This window comes from Triticum aestivum, chromosome 7A (genome assembly GCF_018294505.1).
Source record: "Triticum aestivum cultivar Chinese Spring chromosome 7A, IWGSC CS RefSeq v2.1, whole genome shotgun sequence".
In the NCBI taxonomy this organism is placed as follows: domain Eukaryota; kingdom Viridiplantae; phylum Streptophyta; class Magnoliopsida; order Poales; family Poaceae; genus Triticum; species Triticum aestivum.
Genome location: NC_057812.1, coordinates 4,369,506 through 4,396,788, shown reverse-complemented (window position 1 = coordinate 4,396,788; position 27,283 = coordinate 4,369,506). Strand labels below are relative to the sequence as shown.

Sequence of the window (27,283 nt, the reverse complement as noted above, 5' to 3'; positions counted from 1 at the left end):
GTTTCTCATATATGGATGTGACAAAGACCTCATCGTAAATGGTTACGTTGATGCAAGCTTTGACACTGATCCGGACGATTCTAAATCGCAAACCGGATACATGTTTACATTAAACGGTGGAGCTGTTAGTTGGTGCAGTTCTAAACAAAGCATTGTGGCGGGATCTACATGTGAAGCGGAGTACATAGCTGCTTCGGAAGCAGCAAACGAAGGAGTCTGGATGAAGGAGTTCATATCCGATCTAGGTGTCATACCTAGTGCATCGGGTCCAATGAAAATCTTTTGTGACAATACTGGTGCAATTGCCTTGGCAAAGGAATCCAGATTTCACAAGAGAACCAAGCACATCAAGAGACGCTTCAATTCCATCCGGGATCTAGTCCTGGTGGGAGACATAGAGATTTGCAAGATACAGACGGATCTGAATGTAGCAGACCCGTTGACTAAGCATCTTCCACGAGCAAAACATGATCAGCACCAAAGCTCCATGGGTGTTAGAATCATTACTGTGTAATCTAGATTATTGACTCTAGTGCAAGTGGGAGACTGAAGGAAATATGCCCTAGAGGCAATAATAATGTTATTACTTTATTTCCTTATATCATGATAAATGTTTATTATTCATGCTAGAATTGTATTATCTGGAAACATAATACTTGTGTGAATACATAGACAAACCAAAACGTCACTAGTATGCCTCTACTTGACTAGCTCGTTAATCAAAGATGGTTATGTTTCCTAACCATAGACATGTGTTGTCATTTGATTAATGGGATCACATCATTAGGAGAATGTGATTGACATGACCCATTCCATTAGCTTAGCACCTGATCGTTTAGTATGTTGCTATTGCTTTCTTCATGACTTATACATGTTCCTATGACTATGAGATTATGCAACTCCCGTTTACCAGAGGAACACTTTGTGTGCCAAACGTCACAATGTAACTGGGTGATTATAAAGGAGCTCTATAGGTGTCTCCAAAGGTGAATGTTGGGTTGGCGTATTTCGAGATTAGGATTTGTCACTCTGATTGTCGGAGAGGTATCTCTGAGCCCTCTCGGTAATGCACATCACATAAGACTTGCAAGCATTACAACTAATGAGTTAGTTGCAAGATGATGTATTACGAAACGAGTAAAGAGACTTGCCGGTAACGAGATTGAACTAGGTATTGAGATACCGACGATCGAATCTCGGGCAAGTAACATACCGATGACAAAGGGAACAACGTATGTTGTTAAGCGATCTGACCGATAAAGATCTTTGTAGAATATGTAGGAGCCAATATGAGCATCCAGGTTCCGCTACTGGTTATTGACCGGAGACGTGTCTCGGTCATGTCTACACTGTTCTCGAACTCGTAGGGTCCGCACGCTTAAGGTTTCGATGACAGTTATATTATGAGTTTATGAGTTTTGATGTACCGAAGTTAGTTCGGAGTCCCAGATGTGATCACGGACATGACGAGGAGTCTCGAAATGGTCGAGACATAAAGATTGATATATTGGACGGCTATATTCGGACACCGGAAGTGTTCCGGGTGATTTCGGAGAAAACCGGAGAGCCGGAGGGTTATCGGAACCCCCCAGGAGAAGTAATGGGCCATATGGGCCTTAGTGGAGAGAGAGGGGCAGCCAAAGGTGGGCCGCACGCCTCCTCCCCCTGGTCTGAATTGGACTAGGAGAGGGGGGCGGCGCCCCCCTTTCCTTCTCCCTCCCCACTTCTTTCCCCCTCCTAGTAGGAGTCCTACTCGTACTAGGAGGAGGACTCCTCCTTGGCACGCCATAGGGGCCGGCCGGCCTTCTCCCCTTGATCCTTTATATACGAGGGCAGGGGGCACCCCTAGACACAAGTTGATCCACGTGATCATATTCTTAGCCGTGTGCGGTGCCCCCTTCCACCATAATCCTCGATAATATTGTAGCGGTGCTTAGGCGAAGCCCTACGACGGTAGTACATCAAGATCGTCACCACGCCGTCGTGCTGACAGAACTCTTCCCCGACACTTTGCTGGATCGGAGTCCGGGGATCGTCATCGAGCTGAACGTGTGCTAGAACTCGGAGGTGCCGTAATTTTGGTGCTTGATCGGTCGGGCCGTGAAGACGTACGACTACATCAACCGCGTTGTGCTAACGCTTCCGCTGTCGGTCTACAAGGGTACGTAGATCACACTCTTCCCTCGTTGCTATGCATCACCATGATCTTGCGTGTGCGTAGGAAATTTTTTGAAATTACTACTTTCCCCAACACTCCGGACTTCTTTTGTGTTCAGTATGCAGCATTCAAAGCGACGTCATCAATTTCCAACATGTTATGACATCATTTGTTGTTTTTCAGTCATTTACCTAATTGTTAGAGAGCTAAATGACCGTGAAATTGAAAATCACTACAAAATGAACTCTGAAAATGTTGAAACATGGCATGGTATCATCATTTCACCCGCATAGCATTTGCGAAAGAGTAGAGAGGGTCACAAAGAAACTAAATATAGAAAAAGCTACTCAGAAATAAATAGAAGAAAATAAATAAAGCAGAAAAGAAAAAAACTATATAAAAAATTACTCAAAAATAAATAGAAGAAAATAAATAATGCAGAAAAGAAAAAAACTATATAAAAAAATTACTCAAAAATAAATAGAAGAAAATAAATAATGCAGAAAAGAAAAAACTATATAAAAAATTTGTTGGGGCACTGCCCAGTGGGCCTGCCAGACCTAGGGTGTGCAAATGCAGGCCCAGAAGGGCCAGCAGGCTCACAGGGCAGCACGCCATAGTTAGGCCTAGAAGCCTGCTATATAGAGAAGTTCGAAGGAGCAGCCGCGGCTGGGTTTATAAACCAGTGCGGCTGCCCTTCGCTCGGTGAGGTGGGACTAAACATTGTCCACCGCCGGTGGCAGCGCACAACCATTAGTACCGGTTGGTGGCTCCAACCGGTACTAATGATTGGGCCTTTAGTACCGGTTCGTGGCACGAACTGGTACTGAAGGGGCCGTTTCCCGCCCCTTGGCCTGGCAAAAATTGGCCTTTACTACCGGTTGGTGGCTCCAACCGGTACTAAAGACCCCTCCTATATATATGGCACTTACGAAAAATTCAGTTTCATTGACCACCACTTCTTCTCGATCCAACTTCTTCGTGCGACATCGCCGCCGTCGCCGCGCCCGTCGCCCATCGCGCGCCGCCCTCGCAGGCCCCGCCGCCCTCGCCGCCCCCGCCGCCCGTCGTCGCCCCCGCCACCCGTCGTCGCCTTCCCCGCCGTCACCCCCGCCGCCCATCGCCACCGCCTCGCCCGCCGCCGCCCGTACGCTGCCGCCCCCCGCTCGTACACACACACACACACACACACACATATACACACACACACACACAGACAGACACACAGACAGACACACACACACACACGTTGTTTTTACTTATTTTCTATTTTCTGTTGTTTAGATTAATGTTAGACCATGAGAATGATATGTTTATGAATGAAAGAAGGGAAATTGATGAAGTATTCTTTAAACAGGAACCTACTCTGAAACACAATTTGCCTGTTGAAATCCTAGGGGATCCCCCTCCACCTAAGGGTGATCCCGTGTTTGAGCTTAAATCGTTGCCTGATAATCTTAAATATGCTTATCTTGATGAAAAGAAGATATATCATGTTATTATTAGTGCTAACCTTTCAGAGCATGAAGAAGAAATATTATTGGAAACTCTGAAGAAGCACCGTGCTGCTATTGGATATACTCTGGATGATCTTAAGGGCATTAGTCCCACTCTATGTCAACATAAAATAAATTTGGAAGCAGATGCCAAACCAGTTCGTGATCCTCAACGACGTCTGAATCATAAAATGAAAGAAGTGGTAAGAAAATAAATACTAAAGCTTCTGGAGGCAGGTATAATTTATCTTGTTGCTGATAGTCAGTGGGTAAGTCATGTTCATTGTGTCCCTAAGAACGGAGGTATTACTGTTGTTCCTAATGATAAAGATGAATTGATTCCACAAAGAATTATTATAGGTTATAGGATGGTAATTGATTTCCGCAAATTAAATAAGGCTACTAAGAAAGATCATTACCCCTTACCTTTTATCGATCAAATGCTGGAAAGATTATGCAAGCATACACATTACTGCTTTCTAGATGGTTATTCTGGTTTCTCTCAAATACCTGTGTCGGCTAAAGATCAATCAAAGACTACTTTTACATGCCCTTTTGGTACTTTTGCTTATAGATGTATGCCTTTTGGTTTATGTAATGCACCTGCTACCTTTCAAAGATGCATGATGGCTATATTCTCTGACTTTTGTGAAAAGATTTGTCAGGTTTTCATGGACGACTTTTCCATCTATGGATCTTCTTTTGATGATTTCTTGAGCAATCTTGATCGAGTTTTGCAGAGATGTGAATAAACTAATCTTGTCTTGAATTGGGAAAATTGCCACTTTATGGTTAATGAAGGTATTGTCTTGGGGCATAAAGTTTCTGAAAGAGGTATTGAAGTTGATAAATCCAAGGTTGATGCTATTGAAAAGATGCCATGTCCCAAGAACATCAAAGGTATAAGAAGTTTCCTTGGTCACGCCGGATTTTATAGGAGGTTCATTAAGGACTTCTCAAAAATTTCTCGGCCTCTGACTAATTTATTACAAAAAGATATACCATTTGTCTTTGATGATGATTGTGTAGAAGCATTTGAAATACTTAAGAAAGCATTAGTCTCTGCACCTATTGTTCAACCAGCTGATTGGAATTTACCCTTTGAAATTATGTGTGATGCTAGCGATTATGCTGTAGGTGCTATGCTAGGGCAAAGAGTTGGTAAGAAATTAAATGTTATCCATTATGCTAGTAAGACTCTAGACAATGCTCAAAGAAATTATGCTACAACTGAAAAAGAACTTTTAGCAGTTGTATTTGCTTGTGATAAGTTCAGACCTTATATTGTTGATTCTAAAGTAACTATCCACACTGATCATGCTGCTATTAAAAATCTTATGGAGAAGAAAGATGCTAAACCTAGACTTGTTAGATGGGTTCTCTTGCTACAAGAATTTGATTTGCATATTGTTGATAGAAAAGGAGCTGAGAACCCCGTTGCAGACAACTTATCTAGGTTAGAGAATGTTCTTGATGACCCACTACCTATTGATGATAGCTTTCCTGATGAGCAATTAAATGTCATAAGTACTTCTCGTAGTACCCCTTGGTATGCTGATTATGCTAATTACATAGTTGCTAAATTTATACCACCTAGCTTCACATACCAACAAAAGAAAAAGTTCTTCTATGATTTGAGACATTACTTTTGGGATGACCCACATCTTTATAAAGAAGGAGTAGACAGTGTTATTAGACGTTGTGTACCTGAGCATGAACAGGAACCCCTGTTCAAGAATTCATCCGATTAACCAGTTAACTTGCCGATTAATCCCTGCTCATAGGGTCACCGAGTAGCCGATAAACCAAAAAATCGTCTGATTAATTGATTAAATGGCCGATTAACTTGCCGATTAGCCGATTAATCCCCTACTCGCTAGCCAACCGAGCAGCTACCAGTTAACGATTTCCTCAACAATGACAGGAACAGATCCTACGCAAGTGCCACTCTGAAACTTATGGAGGACACCGCACGGGAGATAGAACTGCACATAAGGTATTACAATCCGGTTTTTATTGGCCTACTCTCTTCAAGGATGCCCGTAAGTTTGTCCTATCTTGTGATGAATGTCAAAGAATTGGTAATATTAGTAGACGTCAAGAAATGCCTATGAATTATTCACTTGTTATTGAACCGTTTGATGTTTGGGGCTCTGATTATATGGGACCTTTTCCTGCCTCTAATGGATATACACATATTTTAGTTGATGTTGATTATGTTACTAAGTGGGTAGAAGCTATTCCAACTACTAGTGCTGATCATAACACTTCTATTAAAATGCTTAAAGAAGTTAATTTTCCTAGGTTTGGAGTCCCTAGATATTTAATGACTGATGGTGGTTCACATTTTATTCATGGTGCTTTCCGTAAAATGCTTGCTAAATATGACGTCAATCAATTGCATCTCCGTATCACCCATAGTCTAGTGGTCAAGTAGAATTGAGTAATAGAGAACTCAAATTAATTTTGCAAAAGACTGTCAATAGGTCTAGAAAGAATTGATCCAAGAAGCTTGATGATGCATTATGGGCCTATAGAACTGCATATAAAAACCCTATGGGTATGTCTCCGTATAAAATGGTTTATGGAAAAGCATGTCACATACCACTCGAACTAGAACATAAGGCATATTGGGCTATTAAAGATCTCAACTATGATTTCAAACTTTCCGGTGAAAAGAGGTTATTTGATATTAGCTCACTTGATGAATGGAGAACCCAATCTTATGAAAATGCCAAGTTGTTTAAAGAAAAGGTTAAAAGATGGCATGACAAAAGGATAGAAAAGCGTGAGTTTAATGTAGGTGATTATGTATTTCTATACAACTCTCGTTTAAGATTTTTTGCAGGAAAACTTCTCTCTAAATGGGAAGGCCCCTATGTTATCGAGGAGGTCTATCGTTCTGGTGCCATAAAAATCAACAACTTCGAAGGCACAAATCCGAAGGTGGCAAACGGTCAAATAATCAAACATTATACCTCAGATAATCCCATAAATGTTGAAACCAATATTATTGAAACCGTAACCCCGGAGGAATACATAAGGGACACTTTCCAAAACGTTTCAGACTCCGAAAAGGAATAGGTATGTGGTACGGTAAGTAAACCGACTCCAAAACAAATTTTAAGGCAATATTTCTCCGTTTTGGAATATTTAGAAAAATAGAAAATTAAGTAGCAGTCCGGGAAGGACACAAGGGCCCCACGAGGGTGGAGGGCCCGCCCTACCCCCCTAGGCGCGCCCCCTACCTCGTGAGCTCCTCGGCCTTCCGGACTCCGTTTTCTTGCACGATACATATTTTGGTCGGTAAAAATTCATTATATAATCTCCCGAGGGTTTGACTCCCGTATCACGCAAATATCCTCTGTTTTTGTTTCGCGTTGTTGCTGCTGCAGATTAGAGCAAGATGTCTTCTCAAGAGTCAGTCAGGGAGAGCCGGGTATCTAATCCAGCACCGGAACCAAGGGCAAATAACGACCCTGACCACTTTGGGCAAGCAAGGGAGGAAGAGATGGAGGCTGACCTAATGAGGGTAGATGCCATTGAGGATCAAGAAGTCACCTCTTGCTTCCGAGCTGGGTTCACGATGGGGGAACTACAGAGCTCATCTATTCCAAACTTGGTTATCCCTTCCAATGTTAGATTTCTTTCTTATGAAAATATGAAGAGGAGTGTCACTTGTTCTCCCATAGCTATGAAACACCCTTGGGTGCAAGGAGCTTTAGCCGTCACAGGAAAGCTTCGTAAGGAAACAATGGACCTCAAGCAGCAAGTCAACAATCTCGAGGAGGAGAATTGTATCCTGATAGGAATCATCGCAAAGAATATTTCACCAACAACAAAGAAGGAGATATAATCACATGGGTATGGGCACTCCCCTTGGCAACAGCCAAGCTTGGGGGAGGTGCCCCGGTATCGTATCACAATCACAACTCCTATCTTTACCATTTTCCTTAGTTCGATCCTATTAGTAGTATTTTGATCTAGTAGAATAAAGTTTATGGCATGATCTAGTTTTGAGTTTTGCCTTATGATCTCTCTATGTAATCGAGTCCGTGAGCTATATAATAAAGATAGTGTTGAGTCAAGGGCTTGATTTTCTTGCTATAATCTTGGGTGAATAAAAGAAAAAAATAAAAAGAATAAGAAGGAACAAAAGTTCATATTGATCTTATTGATAGTAATGACTTTACATAGAAAGAGTGTGATGATTAAAAGTTGTTGGGAGTTGGCAGACATAGCTTTGGTCATCGTTGCAATTAATAGGAAGTAATAAGGAAAGAGAGGTTTCACATATAAATATACTATTATTGACATCTTTTATGATTGGGAGCACTCATCAAAATATGATGCTAACGAGTTGATGTTGGACAAGGAAGACAATGTAATGGGTTATGTTTTCTTATATCTGAGATAAAGTATGTTGTCATGGATCATCCAACATGTTGAGCTTGCCTTCCCCCCCGCCATGCTAGCCAAATTCTCAGCACCAAGTAGAGATACTACTTGTGCTTCCAAATACCCTTAAACCAGTTTTGCCATGAGAGTCCACCATATCAACTTATGGATTGAGTAAGATCCTTCAAGTAAGTTGTCATCGGTGCAAGCAATAAAAATTGCTCTGAATATGTATGATTAGTGTGGGAGAAATAAGCTTTATACGATCTTGTGATGTGGAAGTAATAAAAGCGACGGACTGCATAATAAAGGTTCATATCACAAGGGGCAATATAAAGTGACATTCTTTCACATTAAGATTTTGTGCATCCAACCATAAAAGTGCATGGCAACCTCTGCTTCCCTCTGCGAAGGGCCTATCTTTTATAATTATCTTCTACCTTATGCAAGTGTCATGGTGATCTTCACCTCTCCCTTTTTCATTTTATCCTTTGGCAAGCCATGTTGGAAAGAACCTGATATATATATCTAATTGGATGTAGGGGGGCATGAGTTGTTATTGTTGACATTACCCTCGAGGTAAAAAGGTTGTGGGGCAAAACTATAAGCCCCTATCTTTCTCTGTGTCCGATTAAAACTCCGTAACCACAAGTATTGCACGAGTGTTAGCAATTATGAAGGACTAGGTGATAGTTGAGTATGTGGACTTGCTTTTTAGCTCTGACATAGACTCTTTCTGATGTTATGATAAATTGCAATTGCTTCAATGACTGAGGTTATAGTTTGTTGGTTCTCAATAAGGTTTCTGATTCATACTTTTGCATTGTGAATAGATCATCACTTGAACATAAGTAATCATATGACAATATCTATGTATGTTGCTGTTATGAGAATAATCATGATGCCCTCATGTCCGTATTTTATCTTTATCGACGCCGCTACCTCTAAACTTGGGGACATATTTATTGTTATCGGCTTTCGCTTGAGGACAAGCGAGGTCTAAGCTTGGGGGAGTTGATACGTCCATTTTGCATCATGCTTTTATATCGATATTTATTGCATTATGGGCTGTTATTTCACATTATGTCACAATACTTATGGCTATTCTCTCTTAATTTACAAGGTTTACATAAGGAGGGAGAATGCCGGCAGCTGGAATTCTGGGCTGGAAAGGAGCAAATATTAGAGACCTATTCTGCACAACTCCAAAAGTCCTGAAACTCCACGGAATACCTTATAATAAATAATGAAAAATCCTCGCCAAAGATGAAGACCAGGGGGCCCACACCCTTTCCACGAGGGTGGGGGGCGCCCCCCCTAGGGCGCGCCCCCCTACCTCGTGGGCCCCCTGGTGGCTCTCCGATGACCATCTTCTCCTATATGAAGTCTTTCGTCGAGAAAAAAATAAGAAGCAACCTTTCGGGACGAAACTCCGCCGCCACGAGGCGGAACCTTGGCGGATCCAATCTAGAGCTCCGGCAGAGCTGTTCTGTCGGGGAAACTTCCCTCCCGGAGGGTGAAATCATCGCCATCATCATCACCAACGCTCCTCTCATCGAGAGAGGGCAATCTCCATCAACATCTTCATCAGCACCATCTCATCTCAAAACCCTAGTTCATCTCTTGTATCCAATTCTTGTCTCCAAGTCCGGGATTGGTGCTAGTAGGTTGCTAGTAGTGTTAATTACTCCTTGTAGTTGATGCTAGTTGGTTTAATTGGTGGAAGATCATATGTTCAGATCCTTTATGCATATTATTACCCCTCTGATTATGAACATGTTTATGCTTTTTGAGTAGTTACTTTTGTTCCTGAGGACATGGGAGAAGTCTTGCTATTAGTAGTCATGTGAATTTGGTATTCGTTCGATATTTTGATGAGATGTATGTTGTCTAGCCTCTAGTGGTGTTATGCGAACGTCGACTACATAACACTTCACCATTATTTGGGCCTAGAGGAAGGCATTGGGAAGTAATAAGTAGATGATGGGTTGCTAGAGTGACAGAAGCTTAAACCCTAGTTTATGCGTTGCTTCGTAAGGGGCTGATTTGGATCCATATGTTTCATGCTATGGTTAGGTTTACCTTAATACTTTTGTTGTAGTTGCGGATGCTTGCAATAGAGGTTAATCATAAGTGGGATTCTTGTTCAAGTAAGAACAGCACCCAAGCACCAGTCCACCCACATGTCAAATTATCAAAGTACCGAACGCGAATCATATGAACGTGATGAAAACTAGCTTGACGATATTGCCATGTGTCCTCGGGAGTGCTTTTCCTTATATAAGAGTTTGTACAGGCTTCTCCTTTGCTACAAAAAGGATTGGGCCACCTTGCTGCACTTTATTTACTTTTGTTACTTGTTGCTCGTTACAAATTATCTTATCAGAAAACTATCTGTTACCACTTATTTCAGTACTTATAGAGAATACCTTGCTGAAAACCGCTTATAATTTCCTTCTGCTCCTCGTTGGGTTCGACACTCTTACTTATCGAAAGGACTACTATAGATCCCCTATACTTGTGGGTCATCAACCCACGTACCCCCAAACGATCAGATACGGAGCCAAAACCCTAATTCCACCGCCGTAACTTCTTGTATCCACGAGATCCCATCTTGGGGCCTGTTCCGGAGCTCCGCCGGAGGGGGCATCGATCATAGAGGGCTTCTACATCAAAACCATTGCCTCTCCGATGAAGTGTGAGTAGTTTACTTCAGATCTACGGGTCCATAGTTAGTAGCTAGATGGCTTCTTCTCTCTTTTTGGATCTCAATACAATGTTCTCCCCCTCTCTTGTGGAGATCTATTCGATGTAATCTTCTTTTTGCGGTGTGTTTGTTGAGTCCGATGAATTGTGGGTTTATGATCAAATCTATCTATGAATAATATTTGAATCTTCTCTGAATTCTTTTATGTATGATTGGTTATATTTGCAAGTCTCTTCGAATTATCAGTTTGGTTTGGCCTACTAGATTGATCTTTCTTGCAATGGGGGAAGTGCTTAGCTTTGGGTTCAATCTTGCGGTGTCCTTTCCCAGTGACAGTAATGGCAGCAAGGCACATATTGTATTGTTGCCATCGAGGATAACAAGATGGGGTTTTCTTCATATTGCATGAGTCTATTCCTCTACATCATGTCATCTTGCTTAAGGCGTTACTCTGTTTTTAGTTAATACTCTAGATGCATGCTGGATAGCGGTCGATGAGTGGAGTAATAGTAGTAGATGCAGGCAGGAGTCGATCTACTTGTCTCAGACGTGATGCCTATATACATGATCATACCTAGATATTCTCATAACTATGCTCAATTCTGTCAATTGCTCAACAGTAATTTGATCACCCACCGTAGAATACTTATGCTCTCGAGAGAAGCCACTAGTGAAACCTATGGCCCCTGGGTCTATCTTCATCATATTAATCTCTTGCTACTTAGTTATTTACTTTGCTATTTACTTTGCCTTCATTTTACTTTGCATCTTTATCATAAAAATTCCAAAAATATTATCTTATCATATCCATCAGATCTCACCCTCGTAAGTGGCCCTATAGGGATTGACAACCCCTATTTGCGTTGGTTGCGAGGATTTATTTGTTTTGTGCAGGTACGAGGGACTCGCGCGTAGCCTCCTACTGGATTGATACCTTGGTTCTCAAAAACTGAGTGAAATACTTACGCAACTTTTCTGCATCATCCCTTCCTCTTCGGGGAAAACCAACGCAGTGCTAAAAGAGGTAGCAAGAAGGATTTCTGGCGCCATTGCCGGGGAGGTCTACGCAAAAAGTCAACATACCAAGTACCCATAACATACCCTTATCTCAAGCATTACATTATTTGCCATTTGCCTCTCGTTTTCCTCTCCCCCCACTTCACCCTTGCCGTTTTATTCGCCCTCTCTCTCCCTATCCTCCCTCTCTATTTGCCTCTTTTTGTCCGCTTGCTTTTTGCTTGCTTGTGTGTTAGTTTGCTTGCTTGTCACGATGGCTCAAGATAATAATAAATTGTGTGACTCCACCAATACCAACAACAATGATTTTATTAGCACTCTGATTGATCCTCTTACCGATGCTGAATCTTGTGAAATAAATGCTGCTTTGCCGAATCTTGTTATGAAAGATCCGTTCTCTGGCCTTCCTAGTGAAGATGCTGCTACCCATCTAAATAGCTTCGTTGATTTGTGTGACATGCAAAAGAAGAAAGATGTGGATAATGATATTGTTAAATTGAAGTTATTTCCTTTTTCGCTTAGATATCGTGCTAAATCTTGGTTTTCGTCTCTGCCTAAAAATAGTACTGATTCATGGAATAAGTGCAAAGATGCTTTTATCTCTAAGTATTTTCCTCCCGCTAAGATCATATCTCTTAGAAACGATATTATGAATTTTAAGCAACTTGATCATGAACATGTTGCACAAGCTTGGGAGAGAATAAAATTAATGATACGTAATTGCCCTACTCATGGTTTAAATTTGTGGATGATTCTACAAAACTTTTATGCCGGATTGAATTTTGCTTCTAGAAATCTTTTAGATTCGGCCGCGGGAGGCACTTTTATGGAAATCACTTTAGGAGAAGCTACTAAACTCCTAGATAATATTATGGTTAATTATTCTCAATGGCATACTGAAAGATCTGCTAATAAAAAGGTGCATGCAATAGAAGAAATTAATGTTTTGAGTGGAAAGATGGATGAACTTATGAAATTATTTGCTAATAAGAGTGTTTCTTCTGATCCTAATGATATGCCCTTGTCTACTTTGATTGATAATAATAATGAATCTATGGATGTGAATTTTGTTGGTAGGAACAATTTTGGTAACAACGCATATAGAGGAAATTTCAACCCTAGGCCTTATCCTAGTAATCCCTCTAATAATTATGGTAATTCCTACAACAATTCTTATGGAAATTATAATAAGATGCCCTCTGATTTTGATTCTAATATTAAAGAATTTATTACTTCGCAAAAGAGTTTTAGTGCTATGATTGAAGAAAAATTGCTTAAGATTGATGATTTGGCTAGGAACGTTGATAGAATTGCTCTTGATGTTGATTCTTTGAAACTTAGATCTATTCCACCTAGGCATGATATCAATGAGTCTCTCAAAGCCATGAGAATTTCCATTGATGAGTGCAAAGAAAGAACGCTAGGATGCGTGCTAAGAAAGATGCCTTTATAAAAGCGTGTTCTCCTAGTTCCTATGAAAATAATGATGAAGATCTAAAAGTTATTGATGTGTCCCCTATTAAATATTTGTTTTGCAATATGAATCTTGATAATGATAGGACTGAATATGATCCACCTTTACCTAGTAGGCGTTCCAAGAATTCTGAATCTTTTGATCTTGATGCTAAATTTGATAAAAGTGGGATTGAAGAAATTAAAACCCTAGATGTTGCTAAACCCACTATTATGGATTTCAAGGAATTTAACTATGAAAATTGCTCTTTGATTGATTGTATTTCCTTGTTGCAATCTGTGCTAAATTCTCCTCATGCTTATAGTCAAAATAAAGCGTTTACTAAACATATCGTTGATGCCTTGATGCAATCTTATGAAGAAAAACTTGAATTGGAAGTTTCTATCCCTAAAAAACTTTATGATGAGTGGGAACCAACTACTAAAATTAAAATTAAAGATCATGAATGCTATGATTTATGTGATTTGGGTGCTAGTGTTTCCACGATTCCAAAGACATTGTGTGATTTGTTAGGTTTCTGTGATTTTGATGATTGCTCTCTAAACTTGCACCTTGCGGATTCCACTATTAAGAAACCTATGGGAAGAATTAATGATGTTATTATTGTTGGAAATAGGAATTATGTTCCCGTAGATTTTATTGTTCTTGACATAGATTGCAATCCTTCATGTCCTATTATTCTTGGTAGACCTTTCCTTAGAACGATTGGTGCAATTATTGATATGAAGGAAGGAAATATTAGATTCCAATTTACATTAAGGAAAGGCATGGAACCCTTTCCTAGAAAGAAAATTAAATTACCTTATGAATATATTATGAGAGCCACTTATGGATTGCCTACCAAAGATGGCAATACCTAGATCTATTCGTGATTGTTATGCCTAGCTAGGGGCGTTAAACGATAGCGCTTGTTGGGAGGCAACCCGATTTTATTTTTATTCCTTGCTTTTTGCTAATGTTTAGTAATAAATAAATTATCTAGCCTCTGTTTTGGTTGTGTTTTTTGTGCTTAATTAGTGTTTGTGCCAAGTATAACCGTTGGGAAGACTTGGGGAAAGTCTTGTTGAACTTGCTGTAAAAAACAGAAACTTTAGCGCTCACGAGAACTGCTGTCATTTTTATTTTGACTGTGATATTTAGTTAATTATTTTTGAAGATGATTAATAGATAAATTCCTCACGTCCAGAAATTTATTTTAGAAGTTTTGGGGTTCCAGATCTTGCGCTAGCTACAGATTACTACAGACTGTTCTGTTTTTGACAGATTCTGTTTTTCGTGTGTTGTTTGCTTATTTTGATGAATCTATGGCTAGTAAAATAGTTTATAAACCATAGAGAAGTTGGAATACAGTAGGTATAACACCCATATAAATAAATAATGAGTTCATTACAGTACCTTGAAGTGGTCTTTTGTTTTCTTTCGCTAACGGAGCTCACGAGATTTTCTACTTTAAGTTTTGTGTTGTGAAGTTTTCAAGTTTTGGTTAAAGATTTGATGGATTATGGAACAAGGAGTGGCAAGAGCCTAAGCTTGGGGATGCCCATTGCACCCCCAAGATAATCTAAGGACACCTAAAAGCCAAAGCTTGGGGATGCCCCGGAAGGCATCCCCTCTTTCGTCTACTTCTATCGGTAACTTTACTTGGAGCTATATTTTTATTTACCACATGATATGTGTTTTGCTTGGAGCGTCTTGTATTATTTGAGTCTTTGCTTGTTAGTTTACCACAATCATCCTTGCTGTACACACCTTTTGAAAGTGCCATACATGATTTGGAATTTGTTAGAATACTCTATGTGCTTCGCTTATATCTTTTGAGTTATATAATTTTGCTCTAGTGCTTCACTTATATATTTTAGAGCACGGTGGTGGATTTGTTTTATAGAAACTATTGATCTCTCATGCTTCACTTATATTATTTTGAGAGTCTTAAATAGCATGGTAATTTGCTTAAAATCCTAATATGCTTGGTATGAAAGATTAATAACAAAACTTTCTTATGAGTGTGTTGAATACTATGATAAGTTTGATACTTGATAATTGTTTTGAGATATGGAGATGGTGATATTAAAGTCATGCTAATTGAGTAGTTGTGAATTTGAGAAATACTTGTGTTTAAGTTTGTGATTCCCGTAGCATGCACGTATGGTGAACCATTATGTGATGAAGTCGGAGCATGATTTATTTATTGATTGTCTTCCTTATGAGTGGCGGTCGGGGACGAGCGATGGTCTTTTCCTACCAATCTATCCCCCTAGGAGCATGCGCGTAATACTTTGCTTTGATAACCTGTAGATTTTTGCAATAAGTATATGAGTTCTTTATGACTAATGTTGAGTCCATGGATTATACGCGCTCTCACCCTTCCACCTTTGCTAGCCTCTCTAATACCGCGCACCTTTTGCCGGTATCATACACCTACCATATACATTCCTCAAAACAGCCACCATACCTACCTATTATGGCATTTCCATAGCCATTCCGAGATATATTGCCATGCAACTTTCCACCGTTCCGTTTATGACACACTCCATCATTGTCATATTGCTTAGCATGATCATGTAGTTGACATCGTATTTGTGGCAAAGCCACCATTCATAATTCTTTCATACATGTCACTCATGCATCATTGCATATCCCGGTACACCACCGGAGGCATTCACATAGAGTCATATTTTTTTCTAAGTATCGAGTTGTAATTGTTGAGTTGTAAGAAAAATAAAAGTGTGATGATCATCATTATTAGTGCATTGTCCCAGTGAGGAAAGGATGATGGAGACTATGATTCCCCCACAAGTCGGGATGAGACTCCGGACGAAAAATAAATAAAAGAGGCCAAAGAAGCCCAAATAAAAAAAGAGAAATAAAAGAGGCCATAAACAAAGAGAGAAAAGGCCCAAATAAAAAATCAGAGAAGAAGAGAGAAGGGACAATGTTACTATCCTTTTACCACACTTGTGATTCAAAGTAGCACCATGATCTTCATAGTAAAGAGTCTCTCATGATATCACTTTCATATACTAGTGGGAATATTTTATTATAGAACTTGGCCTGTATATTCCAATGATGGGCTTCCTTAAATTGCCCTAGGTCTTCGTGAGCAAGCAAGTTGGATGCACACCCACTTACTTTATTTTTGAGCTTTCATATACTTATAGCTCCAGTGCATCTGTTGCATGGCAATCCCCACTCACTCACATTGATATCTATTGATGGGCATCTCCATAGCCCGTTGATACGCCTAGTTGATGTGAGACTATCTTCTCCTTTTTGTATTCTCCCCAACCACCACTCTATTCCACCTATAATGCTATATCCATGGCTCACGCTCATGTATTGCGTGAAAATTGAAAAAGTTTTGAGAATGTCAAAAGTATGAAACAATTTCTTGGCTTGTCATCGGGGTTGTGCATGATTTAAGTATTTTGTGTGGTGAAGATAGAGCATAGCCAAGCTATATGATTTTGTAGGGATAACTTTCTTTAGCCATGTTATTTTGAGAAGACATAATTGCTTTGTTAGTATGCTTGAAGTATTATCATTTTTATGTCAATATGAACTTTTGTCTTGAATCTTTCAAATCTGAATATTCATACCACAATTAAGAAGAATTACATTAGAATTATGCCAAGTAGCACTCCGTATCAAAAATTCTGTTTTTATCATTTACCTACTCGAGGACGAGCAGGAATTAAGCTTGGGGATGCTTGATACGTCTCCAACGTATCTATAATTTTTGATTGCTCCATGCTATATTATCTACTGTTTTGGACATTATTGGGCTTTATTATCCACTTTTATATTATATTTGGGACTAACCTATTAACCGGAGGCCCAGCCCAGAATTGCTGTTTTTTGCCTGTTTTAGGGTTTCGAAGAAAAGAATATCAAATGGAGTCCAAACGGAATGAAACCTTGGGGAACGTGATTTTCTCAACGAACAAGACCCAGGAGACTTGGACCCTACGTCAAGACACAAAAGAGGAGGCCATGAGGTAGGGGGGCGCGCCCTCCACCCTCGTGGCCCCCCTGTTGCTCACCGACGTACTCCTTCCTCCTATATATACCTACGTACCCCCAAACGATCAGATACGGAGCCAAAACCCTAATTCCACCGCCGCAACTTTTTGTATCCACGAGATCCCATCTTGGGGCCTGTTCCGGAGCTCCGCCGGAGGGGGCATCGATCACGGAGGGCTTCTACATCAACACCATAACCCATCCGATGAAGTGTGAGTAGTTCACTCAGACCTACGGGTCCATAGTTAGTAGCTAGATGGCTTCTTCTCTCTTTTTGGATCTCAATACAATGTTCTCCCCCTCTCTTGTGGAGATCTATTCGATGTAATCTTCTTTTTGCGGTGTGTTTGTTGAGACCGATGAATTGTGGGTTTATGATCAAGTCTATCTATGAACAACATTTGAATCTTCTCTAAATTCTTTTATGTATGATTGTTTATCTTTGCAAGTCTATTTGAATTATCAGTTTGGTTTGGCCTACTAGATTGATCTTTCTTGCAATGGGAGAAGTGCTTAGCTTTGGGTTCAATCTTGCGGTGTCCTTTCCCGGTGACAGTAAGGGCAGCAAGGCACGTATTGTATTGTTGCCATCGAGGATAACAAGATGGGGTTTTCTTCATATTGCATGAGTCTATCCCTCTACATCATGTCATCTTGCTTAAGGCGTTACTCTATTTTCATTAACTTAATATTCTAGATGCATACTGGATAGCGGTCGATGAGTGGAGTAATAGTAGTAGATGCAGGCAGGAGTCGGTCTACTTGTCTCGGACGTGATGCCTATATACATGATCATACCTAGATATTCTGATAACTATGCTCAATTCTGTCAATTGCTCAACAGTAATTTGTTCACCCACCGTAGAATACTTATGCTCTCGAGAGAAGCCACTAGTGAAACCTATGGCCCCTGGGTCTATCTTCATCATATTAATCTCCCAATACTTAGTTATTTCCTTTGCTTTTTACTTTGCTTTTATTTTACTTTGCATCTTTATCACAAAAATACCAAAAATATTATCTTATCATATCTATCAGATCTCACTCTCGTAAGTGGCCGTGTAGGGATTGACAACCCCTTATCGCGTTGGTTGCGAGGATTTATTTGTTTTGTGCAGGTGCGAGGGACTCGCGCGTAGCCTCCTACTGGATTGATACCTTGGTTCTCAAAAACTGAGGGAAATACTTACGCTACTTTGATGCATCATCCCTTCCTCTTCGGGGAAAACCAACGCAGTGCTCAAGAGGTAGCAGCAATCATCTTGTGTAAGATTACGCAACATGTACTCCACCAACACCAACTGCTCCCATTAGTTGCCCGCCATGGACGAGCCGCATTCCACAGCCTACAAATTTTGCTAAATGGGGATGAAACCCATATTGGGGTTCAATCAAAGTTGTGTACAGAAGCAGTGAACTTATCTACTTTGGCTCCTCATCAATTAATTGTCTATTTGGGCATGATGGATCATGCTATATATGGTGGAAGCATTGGTATGTTGTGAGGGACTAGTTTTGGTGGACGATCGATCTCTCAGATGATTGGTGGTAGCATCTCACCATAAGAGGGTAACTGCGACCTATGTTCAGGCACAGTGGTAGCTATGCCAACATGACCCAAGAAATCCCAACCCTTCAAAGGACTTCATTGATGCATCCTTCCTTTACGAATGAATAAGCTCTAATACTGGACCTTAAAATATTTCTTATTATGCCTTATCGCTTGATTTTGGACGCGACATTTCACTCCTCGAATCTTGTGATCAAATCACTATCCCCGCTACCATTGATCAAGAATAAAAAGCAACTTGCCTAAAACAATGTCTCCCAAATTCATCCAGTATCCATCCAAATCTGAATTAGGTGGAGTCAGTAACTAATTGTAACTAAATTGCATGAGGAAAAGAAATGGATCCAAACCAATGCTTCCTCATTTCTTTACCTTTATCTTATCAAGCAAGATGTTTAATATCCAACCTAAGTTGCCTTTTCTATTAGATCTCTATCATGGTATCAATTCCTACAACATGTAGTGGTCTATAGTCTATACCATGTATGAGCTCTAAAATTTATTATTTGCATACACATTTAAAGTTGAGGTATGCATATAGCAAAAAAATCACTTGCTTTTCTGTGCAAAGTCTGATCAATATTTCTACATTTTAGGTGTCTATGAGATGCGTGGAAGTATCAGTCACTAAACTAAACGTGATTGTCTTCTCTCACTCATTTATCAATTGACAAAGATGACCCATTCTTTTTCGCCCAAAAAATGACAATGGTTGGTACTTTTTCTTCATATCGAGATTGTGTGGGTGTCCGCTCATGTTCATGTTACATGCTAAATCAGTCTTTCCTTAGAAAAACCAAGGACAACCCCTATCTCAATCCCCTTTCTCTTTTCGGGAGAAGAGCTAATAAAGATGGAGTTACCTGGAGATGAGATTGATTTCTATGGATATGAGATAGAAATGCACATCTTTAGTATAAAAGAAGAAACTGCGAAAAAATCGCTTTTCCTAAACTGATATTTCCTCATGTAAGCAATAAAATGTGAAACCAATTTTCATCATGAAACTTCAGACACTGACGATTGTGAAGTTCTAGAAGGGTTGCTCGTAAGGAGGGGGGGTTGTGAAAGCAAGCGTAGGAGATCAAAATGTGAGTCGAGTCCGATGGTTAAAAAGGGGAAGCAGAAAAGTGTTCTGATGTGAATTCTTCTGGGCTTCACATCAACATAGTTGCTCGTGTTTGGAGAATTCTTTAAGATATGAAGTCGAATGTCGAACAATACATTTGGAGGCACCTCGGCCCGAGGGTAGTTAGTTCAGTAGATTCCTTCATGAGTCATGGCTCTCCTTTCTTCTCTATCGCTTATCCTCACGTCACATCCCGTCATGGTTTGCTAGGGATCCCGTAGAGATAGTCGTCCATGGGGTGACTGGTGGTGCCAGTAATCCTCAGTATGAGATTTTTCTCTAAGGATGACCCTAGCCTTGGACTAGTTCTCTAGGGGCAATTCTAGGTCTTGGCTAGTAACCCAAGGCAATTTCAGCTTTTGGCTAGCTTCCGAAGGCGACACTGGCTGTTGGCTACCAAGTGAAGGCAAATCTAGCTTTTGGCTAGTATCCAATGGTGGAAAAGGTGCCATAGCACCCGGTTGCCCCGACACCCTCTACTCTAGTACATATCCCTAGGCACACAAATCTGGACCTACGGTGCTGATAAGGGGGTGCTTGGACACCTGGGTGCTGAAAATCCACTCTCATCCAATGGTGTCTCTTATTCTTCGCTAGTGTCTGAAGGCGACGCTAGCTCTTCGCAAGCAACCGAAGTCAACTCTAGCTTTTGGCGAGTTTAATTAGGTGTCACTTGGAGGATAGACATCTAGGGCTCCGACATGCCCTAGACATAAGTCATACACACCTAGCTACCGCTTTGGCCCTCATCCCTTACTCTGAAGTTGTTCGCACCTCACCTTGAAGCCAGTCGTGTTGTAGTTTAATCTGCCCGGTCATGCTGCCATGACTTGGACGCGGTATTGGGCCGCTTTGAGCTTGTCAGGTCACCTTGGGAATATCACGCCATGCACCTAGATTAGATCCTAGCAGCACCCAGATGGCTGTGGCTTCAATCCCACGCCGACCTCCGACTCCAACTCTGGTTCTGCATCCTTGTTATTCCTCTCTTCCCTCCCATGCCCAAAGTGGGAGAGAGACTCAAATTTCACTACCCTCTCCAAGTGCGGGGATATCCCCTATTTATAGGAGAATATTGGAAATTTTAGGTGGCATGTTATTAGGCATTTTACAACTGTAAATTTACATATCACACCATTGAGATTGCCCTTTTGGATTATTGTCTTCTCTCACATCATTTTTAGGGGTATTTTGTGGATTTATGGCACATTTGGTCTTCATATGTGAACTCCTTCACTACCGGGCGACTACCAACAGAATAGGTTGTGTGTCCATGTGGTGGGTTTGACTTCAAATTGAGAATTGGGGGTCTTCTGGTCCTCGGAATCAAATTCTATCAGCTTCAGATGCCTCATCTTTCTTTATTCTCCTCCGAGGAGGATGTCATGGGTGTGGCCTTGGTGCTTGGAGCACATGGGGCACATCGAGCTAGTTAAGAGCCCGAGTGCTAAGCTTTCCATATTCCCCATGTTGACCTGGTGAGGATCCATCTTCCCCATGGAAAAGAACCTAGGTGCGAGGATCCATAAGTGCCTCAAATGCTCTGTAACCAAGTTCTACATTGATTGTGGGTATGGTGTGGACCCCACTTACCACAAGGAATGTAAAGTTATTTTTGCAGATCAACTTGCAGCTTCGAGCAGTAAATTTTGGTTTTGCAAAATGTCTTTTGGGCAAGCTTGAGCCTATGGTTCTTATTACTGTGTGATGACCATGTTGGGGTAACTTTTGACTCCTTGCCATTTATCATATCATCATCGAACCCTTCATATATAAGAAATAAGTGACTTTTTAGGCATGTTGTACTCAAACTTTTAGACTTGAATACGAATATCATTTTGTTTATGCAGACTGAAGATGCACGCATCATCCTCATAACTGAATTTGTGCATAAGTGTATATGAACAATGTGACCACAACGCGTCATGACATGTCTAGTCTATATAAATTGCAATGCATTTTATCCTCGCTATCTTTTTTTATGCGGTCGATGATGCCGAAAGCACTCGTTGTCCTGGTTTGTTTCTGACTTCCAATATATTGGTTGTGTCTGCTCTCCTCAACTGTATTTTGTTTGGATTTGTCTACACTGTTAATTTGGAGCATTGAATGTTATGCCTAAAATTGGTACTCACTAAAGTCTGTTGTATGCATGTGCCTAAATTACGTAATTAATAGGAGTACGTATATATCTTTTGGATTAAGATGGGTCTAAATTCATTCGCCAAAGAAAAGATAGGTCTAAATTAATTAATGATTCAGCAGAAACGTTCCTTAGCCTCGGCGCAGCTATAAATGGCGCTCTCTAAAACTCAAGGAAGACCCCGGTGGAAAACTTTCCTCTTCAGTTTTGTAGCGGCGGCCGTCGGGATGAAGTTACGCGCCGGCACGCCGCCCGTCCTGTACTCGTACGCGTCGATGCAGCAGCGGAGCGGCGGCGGTGTGAGGTGTCGCGAGTGCATTGCCGTGCTGGGCGCCGCCGCCTTGGTGGTGCTCGTCGTCACCCACGCGCTCCTCCCGGGGGCCAGGTTGGGGGACCTGGGCGACGTTGTTAGCCCGGTGCTCCGTCTCCGGAGAGCCAGGCGAGAGGAGGTGCCGTCGTCGGAGAAGACGGTAGGGGAAATCGGCGACGAGGCCGATGGGTTCCTGTGGAGCAACGCCATGCTGCAGTGGCAGCGCACCGGGTACCATTTCCAGCCGGAGAAGAACTACATGAACGGTATGGAATCCATTACTTCAAGATTGAGTTTTCAGATTCAAATCCTCCTATATGTTCTTCCCCGGTACCGACGACTATGTTTGGAGGAAGAGACTGACTGGCAATGGCTAGCTGCCTTTTTGGCTGCCTTTTTGTTTGTTTGCTTGCCGGAGAAAGAAACTGACTACCTTTTGCTTACGTGCTCCGGCGACATGCATGCATGTATGTATGCATGCAGATCCAAACGGTGAGTAGGATCATTAACACTTTTAATCCTGACCAGCTGTCGTCTCTCCGCATGTCTATCCATTGACAAGGAAACGTGCTGATTAATTCAAACGCAAACATGCAGCTCCGATGTACTACCGTGGATGGTACCACTTCTTCTACCAGTACAACCCGAAGGGCGTCACGTGGGGCAACATCTCGTGGGGCCACGCCGTGTCGCGGGACATGGTCCACTGGCACCACCTACCCCTTGCTATGGTGCCCGACCGATGGTACGACATCAAAGGCGTTTTGACGGGCTCCGCCACCGTACTTCCCGATGGCAAAGTCGTCCTGCTCTACACGGGGAACACCGACACCCTTGCCCAGGTACAGTGCCTTGCCGTACCTGCTGACCCTCATGATCCTCTCCTTCGTACTTGGACCAAGCACCCTGCCAACCCTGTGCTCCTTCCGCCCCCCGAGACCGGCAAAAAGGACTTTCGCGACCCCATGACAGCATGGTTTGATAAGTCCGACAACACATGGCGCACCATGATCGGGTCCAAGGATGACAACGGTCATGCTGGCGTCGCCCTCATGTACAAGACAAAAGACTTTGTCAAGTTCGAGCTCATCCCACGCCCGGTCCACCGCGTCGAGGGCACCGGCATGTGGGAGTGCGTCGACTTCTACCCTGTGGGCAACCGCAACTCATCACAGGAAGAGTTGTATGTGCTGAAGGCGAGCATGGACGATGAACGACATGACTACTACGCATTGGGAAGGTACGACGCAGTGACCAACACATGGACGCCGCTGGACCCAGAAACAGATGTGGGAATCGGACTAAGGTACGATTGGGGAAAGTTCTTTGCGTCCACGACATTCTATGATCCGACAAAGCGGCGACGCGTGATGTGGGCGTATGTTGGTGAGACAGACTCCAACCGGACCGACCTCGCCAAAGGATGGGCAAACGTCCAGGTATCTGTATTGTACATCAGTTTGATATGTTTTACCACGTGTTTACCATCTATCATCAGTTCCATTCGTTCGTTATGCATGCTGGATATATATATATATATATATATATATATATATATATATATATATATATCCAGCATTTATGCGATTGTTAACTTGCATTTATCATCTTGCATTCGTTCATTATGCATGCTTGATACATAAATAGTCCATCCGTTCATTATTACAAAAATGTTTGATTTTTTTTTCTGATTTGGATGTATATAGACACGCTTTAGTATGTATATTCACTCATTTCAGCCTATACGTAGTCCGTATTAAAATATCCCAAACATCTTATAACAGTGAACGGAGAAAGTAAATCTTTGTAGTTCTGACTTCAAAAATATTTTTGGTATGTGTTTTTTTGACTCATTTCACTATTAACTAGGCTCTCTGAGAACGTCGAATCTGATTCAAAAAGGTTCAAATTAGGCATTTCCATCATGTCTGTGCTATAAGCCAGCTCGTACTTCTTAGCACATAAGAGAACCATTTATTAAGTTGCCCGCTGAATCTATGAGCAGGCAAGAGACAATGTGGCGAATTATTAGTTAGAAGAAAAGGTAGTGGTTCTTAGTATCAAAGTGCCATCATGATCAAGGGACTTGCCTAGCTTGAATCTAACTAATGGTGTATGATGTAGGCGATTCCGAGGACGGTGGCGCTGGACGAGAAGACCCGGACGAACCTCGTCCAATGGCCGGTGGAGGAGATCGAGACCCTCCGCCACAACACCACTGACCTCAGTGGCATCACCATCGGCACTGGCTCCGTCATCCCCTTGCATCTCTGCCAAGCCGCTCAGCTCGACATAGAGGCCTCCTTCCGCCTCAACACATCTGACATCGCATCCCACAACGAGGCCGACATTGGCTACAACTGCAGCACTAGTGGTGGTGCCTCCAAGCGGGGTGCACTTGGCCCCTTCGGCCTCCTCCTCACCAACGGCCGTAGTGAGCAAATGGCAATGTACTTCTACGTGTCTAGAAGCCTCGACGGGGGACTCCGGACCCACTTCTGCCATGACGAGTCACAGTCATCGCTGGCCAAGAACGTTGTGAAGCGTGTGGTGGGCAGCACTGTTCCGGTGCTCGAGGGCGAGGCTTTATCCGCTAGGATTCTTGTGGATCATTCCATTGTGGAGAGCTTTGTGATGGGTGGGAGGTTGACGGCGACGTCACGGGTTTATCCCACTGAGGCCATCTACGAGGCGGCTGGGGTGTATGTTTTCAACAACGCTACCAGCTCCAGAATGACCGTCGAGAGGCTCGTGGTGCACGAGATGCACTCAACACCGATGCAACGAGATCTTTATGCACGAGATTAATTTCCAACGGGTTTCTCTTTTATAAGTTGGGTGTCTGAATTTTTCAAGTTCTGTCAGATGGATCTAGTCAGTAGTATACTCATGGAACAAAAAATATCACAGACTGTTACTGTCGGCTCGTTTATGCAGCAGATTGTCTAGTGGGTGGACAGGTGGGTGGTCCATTGGGTTGGTATTAGGCTGGACGGTAGAGGAGTCCATTTCCATCGGGTAAGGCCGGAAAGTATACAGAGCAGAAAGGGATCCATTAGCTCATATGTAACTCGATAGCTAGACTCGATACTGTTCTACAAAAACTAGACTCTGACACATTAAAGCCGAAGTGGGGCCCTTCACCTGTATATCAATCCTTTCTCATTTCTTTTCCTAACACTTTCTGAGCGAGAGGTTTACTCATGTGTAACTCTTTTTTTTGCGGGTATATTGCTCTGTGATGACCATGCTGAATTCACATTTGCCTTTTTCCTTGATACAATCAACCTACCATATCACCAGTGATATATGGACCCTCTATATCATAAACAAGTCACTTTTTGGACATGGTTTCAATCGCAAATTTAAAATTAACATTTCACTAAAAACATATAGTTTTTGTTACTTGGATTGAAATTTGAAAATCGTAGACAGATATTTGTACATGTGTTTAAGACGGTGATAAAACCGGCAGTGAAATAATTTCTATCTTACGGTATTATTTTTTTCAGTAGTTGTGCAACCAGTATCAACCTTATGTTGTGACCTACACACATGGATGCCAGATTTCTTTTTGCGGGGAACAATGGTTTTTATTAACTTATAACAACCTCTTTACAATCATTGGCGAGTTTCTCCGTGATACACGGGTGCGTCAAGCCGCAAAACTGCAGCTTCCACACCCCTCTTAGCATATTGTGCAAAGATCAGGAGCTACGCCATTACAAGCCCCCTTCACTAAGCTGAAACTCATATTGTGCGAGCTCATAAGCTACACCGCTGTCAAGTTCGAACACCACACTGATAGCAGAACCTCTCCCCTATAGTTAGAAACAACGCAACCTTCCGTTGCTATCCTCGAGCCATCATCAAAGAGGAGATTCAACGCATGGCCTCAGCTGGCGCCACTGTGGGCTGGAATACAGGAACCATGGCCATCCCCTTCGGTATACCGGACCCTTGTCGGATTGAGCACCACCACACTATCTCAAAATGATCTTTTTTATCAAAAGGGGTTCCCCCAGCCCCATTTTTATTGGGAACGAGGCAAACAAAGCATCCACCACTGTTAACTGCGTTCAGGTCAAGCCAAAGAGTAGCTGAACCAGAATTAAACATTACAGGACCTTACAAAAGGAAACATAATGTCGCCTACGAAACGGACGCTGCCAAAACAAACAACCAAGCACAGCTCGCTGCTATCGAATCAGCGGTGTACCAGTTGGCGTTCGCTCTCAGGTAGGCGCGTCGTTATTCGCCGGTCCCATCGACAGGCAGAATCAGCCCCAAGCGATTCTCAACATCTCACCTCTGCGCCGATCCAGGAGTAGTAAGCACCTCCACATGAACATACATTCAGAACCGTTGTAAAGGATCTTCCATTGACGAAGAAGTGCGCTTACTCTTCCCCGTAAGACTCTGACATCTGTCCAAATGAAGCGCCGAAAACACATTTCATTATGAACACTACACAAGCTCCACAAGGTAGTAATACAAGACATGTTAACAACCGCCAGTTTTTTACTATGAGTCCACATCTCAAATAGATCATGTATAGATCGAGGTGATGTAAAAGTATAAGTTCCAGGCATACACTTCCAAGTCACTCTCGCAAAAATGCAATAAAAAGGCAAGTGGTGAACATTCTCCATTTCACCACAAAATAAGGAGGTTAAGTCCTCAATATGATGTCTCTTACCTAATTTATCTCTAGTCAAAATTTGGTCGAGCAACATGCACAAACATCATAATTGGGAGGAATAGGTATCTTCCAAAAAGGGGAAGAAAGCCAACTTAGTAATATACTTCAAGATCACATCGTCATATTGTTATAAGTATAATCATGCAAATATTTACATAA

The 27,283-nt window shown here is 41.8% G+C and overlaps 1 protein-coding gene across 1 annotated transcript; it reads left to right on the top strand.

Annotated features, from left to right (window-relative positions):
- The first annotated feature begins 22,232 nt into the window (after window positions 1-22,232).
- Window positions 22,233-25,649, top strand: LOC123150305 (sucrose:sucrose 1-fructosyltransferase-like). Its single transcript, XM_044570161.1, has 4 exons — window positions 22,233-22,688; window positions 22,906-22,914; window positions 23,020-23,861; window positions 24,547-25,649. The coding sequence occupies exons 1-4, from the start codon at window positions 22,265-22,267 to the stop codon at window positions 25,228-25,230; spliced, it is 1,959 nt and encodes a 652-aa protein (XP_044426096.1). The 5' UTR covers window positions 22,233-22,264; the 3' UTR covers window positions 25,231-25,649.
- Window positions 25,650-27,283: the final 1,634 nt, after the last annotated feature.

Coding starts and splice junctions, on each gene's coding strand:
- LOC123150305 (XM_044570161.1), top strand. CDS start 22,265: ATGGCGCTCTCTAAAACTCAAGGAAGACCCCGGTGGAAAACTTTCCTC. Junction 23,862..24,546: donor AAGGATGGGCAAACGTCCAG/GTATCTGTATTG, acceptor TGTATGATGTAG/GCGATTCCGAGGACGGTGGC.